Below are 15,311 nucleotides of genomic sequence, written 5' to 3'. Positions count from 1 at the left end.
TATGCACTGGAGTCGGTGTCCATGCACACTGTACACCAAGAGGAGGAGTTACATCTCATCCCAATACTCAAGGGTCTTCTTCGAACAAAAACAACTTAGAAACATAAGAGCCCACTACTAGCCTGCAGGAATATGCTAAGCATGTGTATCTACAGCCACACATGTTACGAACATATATGTATTTGTGTACATGCATACACACTATTAAATGTGTGTATAAATATATATATATACACACACATATATACATATATACACACACACACACACACACACACACACACACCGATATAGCTAAAAATAGAAAAATGAAACAAGATGCTCATTTAGAGAAAGCCTTAGCACAGAGCACTAACAGAACACCTGGTTACTTATACTTCTTAGTACATGAGAAACACGTCTCGACAAGGACCCAAAATAAATATCGTTTTGTGATGTTTTAAGGCTCCCTACATTTTTATACAATTTATAGTACTGTTCCAAATGTTGCTAAGAGAATCAGAGCAATGCACACAGGTAAGGAAGATTCTCCACTCTCACCATATGACATACCTTGTAAATTAATAAAAAAAGAACCAGTCCTTGCATGGGTTTTTGAGAAAGGTATGTTATTTTCCTATCAGACATCATCCCTGTAAGCTAAAGTGCTTAAGCACTCCTCATTTGGCATTCCTTCTCTGCCAACCCACTTTTAAACCTAAGAGGGATGGCTTGTTTCTGGGGCCTTCATAATTATCTTGTGATTTAAGCTACATTCTAGCATGGACAACCAAATGATCTCTAGAAAATATTAACCATGAACGAGGACCAGAGATGCAGACTGCCAAGAAAGCCTTGCAAATCTTTAACCTGCTAAGGTGCCATTTATAGCCCTACTACACGATAATAACCTTTCCAACAATCTGAGCTTAGAGCCGAGTGCCCGCTGAGCTTAGTAATTGTCAATATGAATCTAGAAACCTTAAAGGTAGCACGTTACACCGAGTTGCAGACTACTGAACTGTATGAGTCCTCAAATAGCAAAAGGATCCCAAGGGTTCAAAGATGTACTTACCACTGTCGTCTAATTCTTCAACTGCTAGCAGGTTCGACCCAGACGTGATAGCTTGTGAAACATCATCAAGTTTAGTTGAGCTAATGTTTAGTGTGGTGGTCATTGTTTTCATGTTTTCAAAATCCATAACCTCCACACTCACTCTGCTCATATTATCCAGGTTTAAATCCACCTGTGCCTCCTTTTCCACCAAAACCTCAAATGTGCGATTTTTACTGCCAATGACACGCTCTTCCATCTCATCTTCCATTGTCACATCACTGTGTTTGCCATCTTCATGGAGCAGCTGCTCCTCATTCCCTGCATTTGACACATGTTTTGAAATGCTGAGGACTGAAGATAGTCTAGACTGAGCGTCAACTTCGTTTATGGCACAGGCATCTATCACCTCTTCTTTAGACAAAGAGCTAGGACGGGGTTCCGATGTAGCAGGAGAGCTGCCTTGCAAATTCTGCTCCTTTGGCAAAGGTTGTGCGTACAGCGCGGTGTTGCACAGTACAATATCGGTTTCATTGATTGATTGGTCAGTTACAGTAAGCGAAGGCTCTATGAAGCATTCCTGTGAACCTGCAGACAAATGAAATCGAAGAAAAGTTTAGCAAGGCTGTGTCCAACATGTAAAGTAGGAGCACATGGTTTGGTTTAGAAAGTGAGAAGAGGAAAAGCAGTTTCAAGGGAAAAATAGTTAAGACAAAAATCAGTGTCCTCAACTATAGCCATGACATCACACATGAAGCTTATGGTGCACTATCAAAAAGTGGACCATCTGGACCATTTGTGAGAGACTCAAATGAATGAAGTCTGAATGAAGATCGCACAAAAGGAGATTGAACATTAAAATCACCACACTGCGCCACCAAAAAAATATTGAAAGCATGGTACGCACTTTGAACATCATAATGCCATCAGAAAAAAACAGCATGCAGGTAAAAATTCATTGCACCTTGGAATCAGGGTTATTTTTTTCTTCTAACCTAATGCTGCATTACAACATTATTAATACATTCCACCAACTTTTCAACAGCGTGACCTTCAATGATAAATAAGATAATGCAACAGTGTGACTCTCTGGTATTTCAAGTTTCAATCTTTATTTCGGCCGATTTGGCCATCAAAGATATGCAAAAAACACATATGAAACAATATGCTCTCTGGTATTTAGTATTACATTAACAAGGGGACATGTGTCCCCTCGCTAATGTTATGCAATGGAAAGGGCGCTTTCTACACATATCAATTTGAAGTGGCTCTGTATGTTTGTAAGGGCATGCAGGCAAAAAGGAAGGAGGGAAGATATGGGGCGTGCTAACAACTTGGCTGGATATGTTTCATTAAGTATTTACTTTTAACTCCGGAGTATGCTTGCAAACTGGGCTGTATAATAATGAATTATTGTACATTGTTTATCCTGGTCAGCCTTTTAGATTCTGCTAACAAACTGGACTTTCTAATGAACTCGTGCAGCCACCACATTTTTGTATAATGTTTATTAAATCTACGTGTTTGTTATTTATGTACACTTGCTGATATTGTTTTTGTATTATTGAATAAGAAAATTTTTAAAAAAAGAAAATAACAAAAAAGACAAAACAAGGGGACATGTATGATTTTAGGCATGTCAGGGATTCTGTCAGTTGCTCAGGTTACGTTGCTCACTCCCAATTCAGTTAGAACGTTCAACACACTGGTTATCCATATGGTCACACAAAGCAGTTCTTAAGCACTTAGGGAAACACTCATATACATTCCCCTTTACATGTCACACTAGTAGCACTGAACCACTCTGGAACGAGCCACTACCCTTGAGGTCTCTGCAACTCATCTTACACTTCAACTATCTGCTTCTGAGATGGTGACAGTCCTGGGAGGCCCTGGGCGCTCTGCCCATTAGGAGACCCCAGTCACTGGCTAGGGCTCCTCAGCAGGAAGCATTCCCCCCTCTATGTAGTTGGAGGGTCAGGGCAAAAGTCCAATACTGCATGGTCACCCTGTCTGGCAACGCCTGCTCTGTTAAATGCCCAACTACAGATGTTAGCTCAGGACATAGGGAGAATTATGCATCAGCATCTTAATGGCGTTTAACAGCGGTCTATAACTCACAAAATCAAAACACTCAGAACAACATTTCCCATAAATCAAAGAGAAAAAATTACAAGTCACAAATCATTTGAACTTAAACGATCAATTCTCACTATCCACTCACGATAGCTATTACATCACAAATGGGTATATGACTCTCAAATGCAAGTGCAGTTGTCTGTGTTCTCACAGATGGGTATGTAAGCATACAATATTAAGATTCTTCTATTAATAATTTCTTGTTTTAGCTATTCCAAATGCGGTCCAAATTAATTTCTTCAAGGAAGTCCAAGGCCTCTTCTCCACATTCATTTGGGCAAATAAGGCGTCAAGGTTGTCAATGGAAACACTCTTTAGGCCAGTGTCTGAAGGGGGTTTAGCTGTGTAGGAAAGTAGGATCTGCTTCTTTTTGTTACCCCCACTTTTTGCTTGATGTCTCACTGTTTTTGACTAGTCGGACAGGGATCCTGCTCACCAGGACCCCAGTCTATCTGCGTTCTCCCTCAAATTGACATACCTGTACTTTGGTACACTCCAGATTGGATACTGGGGTACCCTTATCAGTCCCCAGTATATAGTACCCATGTACCCAGGGCACAGGTACCCTAGAGGAGTGCCATGGACTGAAGCATGTATTATGCCACCCATGAGAGACCATGCAAAATGGAACTACAGGTCTGCTACTGCAACCTGTGTAAGCTGGTGCTGGCACCACTTACTTTCGATATAGGTTCACTATATCTTTTGGTCACTACACTTAAAACTTATAAGTCACCCTTATAGCAGGTCTTATCAATCCTGAAGGCAGAGTGCTGGGTTTTTAGTGAGAGGGTGCCCCTGCATGAGCAGAGCCTATCTGCAGCCTTCGGAGACCATTCTCCCGGGTTGTCTGTGACTCAGATGGACATAAAGGTAGAGGTGTATTAAAACCTTGCGGTAAATGCTATCTCGAAAACGGCGGCAGAAACATATTGTGTTTGGTATTAAACACCTTGGAATCATACCTCCATACCAGTAACCTGTGTGGGAGGTATGATTCCCCCCTTCAGAAGCGAGCTTTGTGGGGTCACTGGTCTATCCCAGACAGGGTTTAGTGTATTGGGGCTGAGCGGGTGCACTCAGAGTGCCTGAAAGTCTAAACCTGGGGCACATTTGGTGTCCATGTGCATAGTCCAGCTCAAACCAGTTCTGGGAGCCATTGGCTCCTGCTCTGGTGCGAAACTGGACAAAGGACATGGGTGTAACCACCCCTCTGTCCTGACCCTCCCCTAGGAGGGTCCCCAGAATCTGTCCAAAGCTCTCCCGTGGGTATCAAAGGGCTTACCTGGCCATACAACTTTAGATTTTACGTGGACAAGATTCTACAAGAAGAAACCACTGACCTCCGACCGTCTGGACACTCTGGACTTCGACTGGGCCCAACTTCATCTCCCTTTCCGTCCAAAGCTTTGTCTGTGCCCTTGCTCCATACAGGCCAACGAAGAATCTCCATTGGAGTGTAGGAGTCACTCCGCTGCAACTGCAGGCACCGTAATAAAACTGACCGGTCTGCTGCTCCTGCGGACTCCAAAGATTTCAGCAACACAGAAGGTGGGTTTTCAAAGGTTCCTGAGGTCGATCTGCCCTCTCAGCAAGTTTGAGGCCAGTATCCCTTGTGGGGACTGCATAACCCGAACCCCTGTGCACCGCATCCATATGCTTGTTGGCGATTCCCGAGTTTGTGCATTGGACTCCGTGTATTCCTGACCCAGAGCAGTATTTGCACCAAAGAACTCCGGCCTCCTCGCACAGAGTGCTCAGTGGGCTAGTACTTTTCAATCTTGCTCGAGGTCCCCTTGCAACTCCTGGTCCCTTGGCCTGTGGGTCCCTCTAAGGGTCATTTTGATTTCTGTTGGGCTTTCTTGGTTGATCCAGACGTGCCCTGACTCCCCACTGCATGGTGAGTCTCCTGGACTTGCTGGTCCATACCGTAACTTGCTTGACCTTCCTGCGTGGGTTGCTTTTGCCAAGGATTGTTGGTGCTCCCGCCGGACACCGACTCCTCGACACTTGCCATCCTTCGTGGGACAGCTCATCTCCGGCTCCTGGTCGTCCTCAACGTCTCCTGGTCCTCGTGGCTGCAGAGTCAAGCATCCCTTCTTCGCACCTGAAATCAGTGGGCATTCGTCTACCGAGCCCCTGGTCCCTATGAAGTGACCCAGACTGTCCCCTATGCTTTCAGGTTCCTTCCTTGCAGAATCCAGGCTTGGAGTCCTCCGGACCCTTTTCACCTTCACAGCAGCAGTACTTCTTCACAGCCCCCCATTGAGAACAACAGCAGTTTCCGACACTACTTCAGACCTATGCACCCTGCTCCCCTGGGAAAGGTAACTCTGATACTATGGTATCCATGGGTGGGGTGGCTCTCTAACCTCTTAAGTTCCAAGGGGTTTGCCCAGTGGGGTCCCTATCTACTCACCTTGTGTGGTTCCTTGGGGTCCCAACGATTCTACCTGTTCTAGACTGTGTCTTGACTCAAGTAGTGATTGTTATACCACTATTTTAGTATGTGGTTTGGTCTCCCCATGGAGCCCACTGTGTATTGTGCTACTTACAACTGTTCTATTGATCTCATATTGTGTGCTTTGTGTCCTATCATCGTGTAGAGAATAGCAGAGAGTGTTATATTATTAAATACATAATTTTATATAACTGTGTGGTTCCCCTTCTTTTAGTCATTCAGGAAGTGATATTCTGGTAAAACAAGCTGCTTTACATTCCTTCAAGATTAAACCTGAAGACTGCTCGCCACAGGTACCACTAGGATAGCTTTCTAAAGGTTATATTTGACTTCATACATCATTAGGGTCATTTGGACTGGTGCAAGGTGCCCACTTTAATTAGTGGACAGCATATACCAGGCCAACTTCTCACAAGCTCTGCCTGATTTGAAAGAGTACTGCTATGCCAATTTTGCACACACTTTATATAGATCCACAAAGGGTTTAAATATCAATAGGTATGCCAATTTTTTTTTTTAGATATGATCTATAAGAAATATTTAATTCAAAATGTTATGCGCTTAATAAAAGCACCCAAAAAAGTAAGATATAAAACCCTCCAATGGAGCATTGCACGGAAAAAACTGCTATTCAGGCATTTCTCGATTCCCACATTGAATGCAGAAACGTATCTTTCTGACATCTATGTAGGTAAAGATTTACTACTAGATCCAGTAATTCTGGCAAACTGTAAAAGCAAGGGATTTAGATAAATAGGAGACTTTCTGCAGGGAGAGTGGAAAACCTGGGCTGAAATTGAACTACTGCTTATGCATAGTAAAATTATTATTCAATGGTCTTATGTTAGGATCAAAGACTTTTTGTCAGAACTTGACCCTACAAAGATCAGCTATGTTTGTAATGTCGTAGGGCGTTTAGAAATTCATATACATCACATTTCAATAAGTGGTTGGGTCTCATTATTATTACAGATTCAAGAAGCAGATAAACTCATTCATGAAGGTGCAGAGAAAGTGGGAAAATTAAGAAGGGTGGTCCATCTCTAATGCAAAATGACATGAGATTAATAAGTTTAACAGTTTCCCGATGAAAGTGGCCAATTATAAGGGGAGGCCAATTTATACCAAACAGCTGTGACAACAGACGTTCCTCCCTCAGACCAGAGAAATACAGTTTCTTCTCCCATACCAAAGATGCCTCCCTGACACTAAAACAGCTATTTCCAACTGACCACAGAAACATACATATACAGCAGACTTTCCCCGTGTGGCCCGGGAAATAATGCAGTCTGGGAGACTACAGGTGATGTGCCAGTGGACACTGAGCCACCTCCGCTAACAAATGCAGGGAGCTACAGGCACATTTAGGACCAGCAGGAGAGAGAAAAACGGCCAGGCTAGAAACAAAGATGTGAGGGGTGGGGAGGGGCAGGAAGTGGCAGTCAGCAATCACATCCAGGGAGCAAAGGATAAGGAGAGAGTTAGAAATAGGTTTTGTGAACAAACCCACAGGAACAGCCAGCAGCCGGGGAGCCAGAAACACGACCGCTATGAGCCTGTTAAAAAGGCAAAAAAATTAAACAAAGATGAAATCCTATGTTAATGCAATACAGGAAAAGGGGCAGAAAATATAGAACTGGTCGTTGCTGGGGGCCTTTCTCCCGGTGCATTCTGTATCCCCGAATGGGGGCAAAAATCTGATCTCAGACACCTCCCAAAACACAGCAGTGAACCACCCTCTCTTCTTAACCTAACAGCACCGTGCCCACTCCCGTAACATCCGCTAAGGGGATCGATAGCTATAAACTATAACAGGAAAATACCTATAGACCCAGTTGAGACCTGGGTGCCTAGTATGTAACATACAACAATGTCTCAACATGTAATAATTAAGGACAATTTTTCATGCATATGAATTAAATTGGAGGGAAGCAGGGAGATGTCACTGACTCTTTAATTTAATAAAAAAGCAAAATATGTATTTCGGGAGACAGACAAAAGGGAGCAGGAAGAAATGCGTTACTTACCTGTAACAGCAGTTATCCAGTATTGGTATCTTTCATAGATTCACATGCCTGAATCATTCCCCGTCGTCGGGGTGGGAGTCCCCGGTAAATAATTATAGTAATGTCACATAGACATATACTTAGTACTAGGCCAGAGGCCTCACATTAGTAGCCTATCTAGGTCCTTATGTATAAAGGACCAAACTTTGGCCAGGAGCCAATCAGCTACTATCACCCTCCTCACCTTCCTGGAAGGAGCCCTAGTCCCTCAGATTTTCGTAAGCACAGTGCTAAGTAGTACCTACTGAGAGGGTAAAGGTGAGCCCTTCCAGGGGAGGCGGGTGGGTTGCATGTGAATCTATGAAAGATACCAATACTGGATAACTGCTGTTACAGGTAAGTAACGCATTTCTTATCCAGTATTATGGGTATCTTTCATAGATTCACATGCCTGAATCAGAATAGCAAGCAATAATGAGCACATTTCGCATAATACATCCGTAAAGACATAATAATCTTATCATAAGTTGTTACACAGTTTACATGATACTCACAACCTGATAAGAAATGTGCGATAAATTACCTGGAAGGTGGGATGATAGGAAGAAGGCTCACCTCTAATGAAATAGATGACGTAGGACCGCCTGTCCCACTGCTGCATCCTTCATAAGTTCAGAATCCAAGCAGTAGTGCTTGGTGAACGTATGTGGTGTCTTCCATGTCGCCGCTCTGCAGATGTCGACAATGGGTACCCCAGCGAAGAGCGCCATGGAGGTGGATACCGCTCTAGTGGAGTGTGCTCGAACCTTTGAAGGCAGAGGATGGCCCGCCTGTTGGTGACAGAAGGCGATGGCCGCTGAAATCTATCTGGAAATGCTCTGTTTTGTCAATGCTAGGCCTTTCCTGGGCCTGCTAAATGCAACAAACAATTGGTTGGACTTCCGAAATTGCTCCGTCCTGTGTATGTAGAATTTGAGACATCGTTTGAGGTCCAATGAGTGTAGAGATATTTTAGCCGCAGATGATGGATTCGGGAAGAAATATCTCAGGACAATAGGTTCGTTGAGATGGAAAGAGGACGGAACCTTCGGTATAAACTTAGGGTTAGTCCGTAGAATGACCCTGTCGTTCTTGAACTGGATGAAGGGGTCTTGCACAGAAAAGGCCTGCAGTTCACTCACTCTCCTTGCTGACGTGAGCGCCAGTAATAGAGCCGTTTTCCATGACAAATATTTAAGATCTGCTCTGTGGATTGGCTCAAACGGGTGTTCCATTAGTTGAGCTAGTACCACATTTAGTTGCCATGTAGGTGGTGACGCTCGAACTGGAGGGAAAGTCCTGAATAATCCCTTCAGAAACTGCTTGACCAGTCTGTTGGTCCATAGTGAAGCTCCACACGAAGAACGTCTGAACCTGGATATGGCCGCCAGGTGGACTTTTATTGAAGCGTGTGCCAGCCCTGAATTGGCTAGGTGGAGCAAGTAGGGCAGAATTTGTGCTGGAGAAGAAGTGAACGGATGTAATTTCTGAGCTCTACACCACAAACAGAACCTTTTCCACTTAAGGGAATACGTTTTATTAGTACTTTCAGCCCGGGCCCGGACTAAGACGACCCTGCATTCCTGCGGAATATCTAAATCCTGGAACTCTCTGAACTCAGGAGCCAAGCCGATAATTTGAGAGATGTTGGATCCGGATGCTGGACTTGCCCCATGTTCATTGTGAGGAGATGTGGGCATGTCCTGAATAGAATTGGAGGTTCCAGCGATAGAAGGTGTAGTTCTGTATACCAGTGCTGGCGCGGCCACGCTGGGGCTATCAGGATCATGGTACAACTCTCTGCTTTCAGTTTCCGGAGTACCCTGGGGATCAGGGGAAACGGTGGAAAAGCGTAAGCAAAGACGTTGCACCATGTCATCGAAAAGGCATTCCCTAGGGACTTTTTCTGGGGAAGCCAGCTTGCGTGCTGTTGGCATTTCGCGTTCGCTTCCTTCGCAAAGAGATCCAGGTGAGGCTTGCCCCAACGGGAGAACACTGAGTCGAGTGTCTTCTGGTCGAGCTCCCACTCGTGGCAAATTGAGCGCTGCCTGCTTAGCGAGTCTGCCAGGGTGTTGTCTACTCCTGGGACATACTCTGCCCGCAGAGAAATGTTGTGTTGTAGCAGCCAGATCCAAATTTGCTGAGATTCTCGAGACAACGTCCTGGATCGAGTACCCCCCTGTTTGTTCAGGTAGTGCATTGTGGTGGTGTTGTCCGTCCTCACAAGCACTGGGGAGTTCCTGATTCGGGGTAGGAATGCTCGAAGTGCCAAGTGCACTGCTCGTAACTCTAGCAAATTGATGTGGAGTTGTTTTTCTGCCACTGACCACTGACCGTGTACTTGCAGTTCTTGAAGGAACGCCCCCCATCCTTCCAGTGAAGCATCTGTGGTTATCACATGAGGAGAGACTGGGAGTAGAAAAGGCAGGCCCTTGTTTAAGTTGTCGCCCAGAAGCCACCATCTCAGAGCCTTCTTCATGACCTGAGTGATCTTGATCCAGTCGTCGTAGGATCCTGTACTTTGGATCCACTGATTTGTTAAAGCTTCCTGTAGAGACCGCATGTGGAGGCGACAGTGAGGAATGAGAAAAATGATGAAAGACATCATTCCTAGCAACGACTTGAAGAGTGGAACCTTGACTCTCTTTTTGGTCTGAATTTGGACGGCCAGGGTCTTCAGCTTGACCTGACGTTCTCTGGAAGGGAAGGCTTTCTCCTGTTGTGTATCCAACGTTGCTCCCAGGAAATTGAGACGTTGTGACGGTCATAGAGTTGACTTTTCCTGGTTGAGTGTTAGGCCTAGTTTCTCGAAGAGATGAAGGCAGGCCGTAGAGGACCTGGCTACTCCTGTCCGAGTAGGAGCTTTGACGAGCCAGTCGTCCAGGTATGGAAAGACTTGGTGATGATGCTGGCGAAGGTATGCCGCTACTGGAGACAGACACTTTGTAAAGATGCGTGGAGCTGACTTCAGGCCGAATGGTAATACTCTGAACTGGTAGTGTCTGCCTGCTACTGCAAACCTCAGGAATTGTCGATGACTCTTGTGAATGAGGATATAAAAATAAGCATCCTGGAGGTCTAAGGATACCATATAGTCTTTTGAATTGAGTAGGTGTAATACCTCCAGGAGGGTAACCATACGGAATGACTGCTTCTTGAGGTATTTGTTTAGGTTTCTCAGATCCAGTATTGGTCTCCACTGCTTCTTCTCCTTTTTTCTGATCAGGAAGAATCGGGAATAGAATCCTCTCCCCTTCTGACCTCGAGGAACTCTTTCCACTGCTCTTTTCTGGAGCATCAGTGAGAGCTCCTGTTGAAGTAGGTTTAGATTCTTGTGCTGCATAGGACATGGTGGGTTCGGAGGAGGATGTTCCACAAACTCCAAAGTGTGTCCGAAGCGAACTAACTGCAAAACCCAACGATCTGTTGTAATTTGCTTCCAATTGTGAAGGAAGTTGGTAATTTTCCCTCCAACTACGAATTGTGGAGAAGAGGTGGAGGCCTGCTGGAGAAAGCAGTCATTGGCATCTGTAATTGTCTTTCTTTCCTCCTTTCCCTCGAAAGGACGACTTGTTGTATGAGGATTGTCCTTGTTGTTGCCTCTGCTGATATTGAGGTTTGTACTGCTGGGAAGAGTTATAAGAGGACTTGTAACCTTGATAGTTGCCACGATTCTGTTGCCCTCTACCTCTGGATCCTCAAAAGGAATTATTCTTGTATTGCAGGGTGCCTAGGGCTTTCGCCGTTTCGGTATCCTTCTTAATACCTTGCAGCATGTCATCGATATGCTCACCGAAGAGTAGCTCCCCATCAAATGGCATGTCGAGAACCTTGGCTTGCACTTCAGGCCGGAATGCGGTGGCTTTAAGCCAGCCCTGGCGTCTCAAAACCGCGGCTCCTGCCAATTGACGAAAGCCTGTGGAAGCGATATCCAAGGTCACATCGATCATCTCTGAGGCAGAGCGTTCGCCCTCCATCAAAATCTTCTTAACCTCTTCTTTCTGGTCTTCTGGGATCGCCCCTAGATATGGGGCTATATCTGAGCATATCTGTCGATTGTAGCGACCTATTAATGCCAGAGAATTTGCAGCCCTGACTGATAGGGCGGACATGGAGGAAAATCTCTTGCCAATGGCATCAAGTTTTCTCCCCTCTTTATCAGGAGGCGCTGTCATTGCCGCTGACGGGTTGCTGGACTTCCGCTGAGCGGCCTGAGATATAACTGAGTCAGGTTTAGTTTTGCCAGTTAAACATGCGGGCGCAGTGTCTGGGGCTTTGTACTTCCTTTCAAGCCTAGCCGGCACTGCAATGAGAGAGGAAGGATTTTTCATTATTTTTAGTCCTTGCTCCCATATATAATCGATCACTTGAATGGAGCGAGCAGATCTCTTGAAGGGTTCCTTAAAATCATGAAGGAAACAGTCCTGCGTTTCCGATGCTATTTGGATGTTAAACCTTGCAGCCGCTCTCCCTACGATATTATGGAATCCCCCTAAATCTTCAGGGGGTGAATCGTCCTGTACTTGGTCTAGTGATGCTGAATCTGGGTTGGCGTTATCATCAGAATCATCATCATCATGTATTTCACCTTCCTCCTCTTGGGCTTTGTTGGAACCTGGGATGACAGGTCAACTAGGGTAGCCTGGCCTAGGGCAAGACATGCAATTCTAGAGGCACGAGTGTGAAGGTTGCAAACCACCCAGCAGTAAATCCACGCAATAACACTTAAAAAGGACACTACACCAATTTGTTAGGAAAATATGTACTGGTTTATAAAAATAATATCTCTGCTCTTTGGTTTCAAAATTTACACTTTAGGCATTTCAGATTGTCTTGGAAGCAATAACTATGCTTTTAAGCTTCTAAAACATTTTATCAACCAACATTTACAGTACATTACATTGAGTCAAGCCTCTTAACCACATCTCAGTTATGCATTTACTGTACTCTACTTTACTCTTCAGCAACTCTCATCACAGCTTTACTTTAGAAGAGGCAAGATCAGCACTTATATTGAGTCAGGTATGCATTAACCTTTACATTGATAACCCCACAATTCCCCTTCTTAGTTTGTCAAAGAAGAACTGGATGTAACCAATTAAATCAGCCTTCAATAAAGCCCTGGCAGAGATTCCTCGAGGACGCTGCACTCCTGGAGACAGAGTCTCTGTTCACTCACTTATGAAATCTCATTCTATGACACCAGCTACTCTTGTGGAAGTCACTTCCCCCACGTGTTTACCTCCTTACTTGTACTTAAGATGATGCTGGAATCGTCCTGCGCCAGAAGCAAGGGGAAATAACAGAAGATGGGGCCAAGGAACCAAGGCTGGAAAGGCTCTCTCGCCTCAGAAGACTCCTCTGTGCTCCCTCCCCCGCTCGGGCCGACTCCTCAGTGAGGCGCTTGAGCGGAAGACAACAAAGGCAGACACCACGATGCCCCCCAGGCCCCTACCGGGCCTCTTAACTCTCCCTCCCTGCTCGGGCCAGCTCCTCAGTGTGGCGCTCGAGCAGGAGGAAAAGGGCAGATCACTCGGCAAGCTGAGGAAGCCCCCAGCGCCTCTCCTCAGCGCTGGTCGGCGAAGACACTCCTCCCGCGGGCATGCGCGGTAGCGCTCGTGCTGGTGCCGCCTCCCACTGCTCCCGCTCCAAGGAAGGACGCTTCACTTCCGGGCCTGCTCACTTCTTTGCCCCTCCTTCCGGGGATAACTGCGTCGGCCTGGACATGCGCGAAGGCGCCTATTGGCAGTGTCTCGCCCTCACTTTCTGGCCACAACCGAAGCGCTGCACAACAACGCGACTGGAGCGCGGTAGGCGCCCCCGGGGTCCCACTCACGATGGGAGCCTCACAAGGCTACTCAGGCTCAGTGGATCCTGTGAATGCGCTGACAAGGAGCGCGATCAGTGCCCCAGGGGTCCCGCTCCCAACTTAATAAAGAGAACGAGATCCTAGCCCCTCACTTTCTACCTGGCAGGCTGGAAGGCTTTCCACACACCACAGGACCAGTCAATGGTAAGGGTATCCGGTTGTTATATCAAAGCAGTGTTTCCTTTCCACACTATAGAGAGGAGGGGGGGGTAAAAGGGGGGGCTCCTTTAGAGTAAAGCCACAGAGCTCTTCCTCAGCACTAAATCCCCTATCCCTCCTTACTGGACAGACTTAGGGGCACCAGGGAACTCTTACTTCAGCTCCTAAGACTACTGGAATTAACCCCTTCACCTATCTGTCCAGGATCAGCAGGATGAACTAACTTGGCTAGGACAACAGGAAATGGGAGGTGGAAAAGCCTTGACAGAGGGATACCCTTGTAGAGTAATCCACCCTTCAGGATCCTACCCCTACCAGACCTCAGCCTTCACTCTAGCTGCTCCTCACTGACAGACAAAATGGCTGTCCAGCATTCCGCCTTTTATAGGCTGACCCTCAGTGGTCCAGAAGGGACCAGAAGGTTCTGGAACGCCCTATACTAGTCTATGGGCCAGTTCTGGGTTTGGCAGTTAGGGCAGTTGGTAGCCACCATTTTGTGGTCCCAACTATTCCTGTCAGAACAGGCCTCTAGGCCTGAGGTGAAAAACTATGAGGGGGAAAAAGAACACCTATCCCCTTGACCAACACCTAGAAAAAGTTAGTGGACACAAAAATTATTAAGGGTATGAGGGGCAAAAAGGGGACAAAATAAATAATAAATTGGAGGGACTACGCAAAAAGCCAGACAGGTCTAACACGCTTCATCATCTCTCATTTCTTCCTCATATTCATCTTCATCCGAAGAAATTTGAGGAGGTAATTTCTCTTGCTCCTGACGCACAACCAGCGGAGGTGGCCGCTGTCGATGTTGAGGAGTTGGCGCTTCCTGTTGTGCCTGTACTACTGATGCAGGAGAAGATGATGGAAATCTTTGTTTATAGTCCGCAATTAGAAATTGGAGGTCAGAGACAATTGACGCTGGAAGGCACACCATAGGCTGGACAGTGGTATGCTGTTGAACTTCCTCTTGAATTGTAACCTCTTCCAAATCTTCATAGTCCGAACTCTCATGTACTTTTATGTTAAGATGAGAGGGACTGGATGCTATGGGAAACATGGTCTCTACTTCAGGATCTTCTGATTCTAGAAACTGCGTTGGCAGCAGCTGTTGGACCTTGCTAGGTGAGGTCATCTCTGGTGTCACCAGGCATGATGACATTTTAAAATGTGTATATGTATACTTCAATGAGGGGGAGCCCTTAGATTGTAGATCCGTTGACGCGGCGTCCGTCGACGGTGGAGCGTCTACGATTTTTGAAGATTTATTAGGCATTCTCGTCGTCGACTGCATCGTCGTCGTTGATGTTCTCGTCGACGACGACAATGATTTCTTCGTCGACGGCGGCGTCGACACTGTAGTAGTCGACGACGATAGCTTCGTCGACGGTCTCGTCGTCGACGGGCTCGTCGACGAGGTAGTCTTCGTCGACGAGGTAGTCTTTGTCGACTGTGGGATCTTCGTCGACGATGGGATCTTCGTCAACGCTGAATTCCTCGTCGACGATGGGATTTTCGTCGACGCTGAAAGCTTCGCCTTCGTCGACGATGTAGCAGACGTCGACGGGAGCGTCGTCAGAAGCGTCGTCGACGGTTTTGTGACAGGAG

At 46.1% G+C, this 15,311-nt stretch overlaps 1 protein-coding gene across 2 annotated transcripts in view; it reads right to left on the bottom strand.

The window, feature by feature from the left end:
• Positions 1-15,311, bottom strand: part of CENPT (centromere protein T) — a 1,372,670-nt gene that overhangs the window by 484,432 nt on the left and 872,927 nt on the right. For both annotated transcript variants that reach the window (XM_086945259.1, XM_086945260.1), the window contains exon 13: positions 1,055-1,621. In XM_086945259.1, coding sequence (XP_086801385.1) covers positions 1,055-1,621 — 567 coding nt within the window. The remainder of the gene's footprint in view (positions 1-1,054; positions 1,622-15,311) is intronic.

Source organism: Lissotriton vulgaris, chromosome 12 (genome assembly GCF_964263255.1).
Source record: "Lissotriton vulgaris chromosome 12, aLisVul1.2, whole genome shotgun sequence".
In the NCBI taxonomy this organism is placed as follows: domain Eukaryota; kingdom Metazoa; phylum Chordata; class Amphibia; order Caudata; family Salamandridae; genus Lissotriton; species Lissotriton vulgaris.
This window is presented reverse-complemented; position numbering and strand designations above follow the sequence as displayed.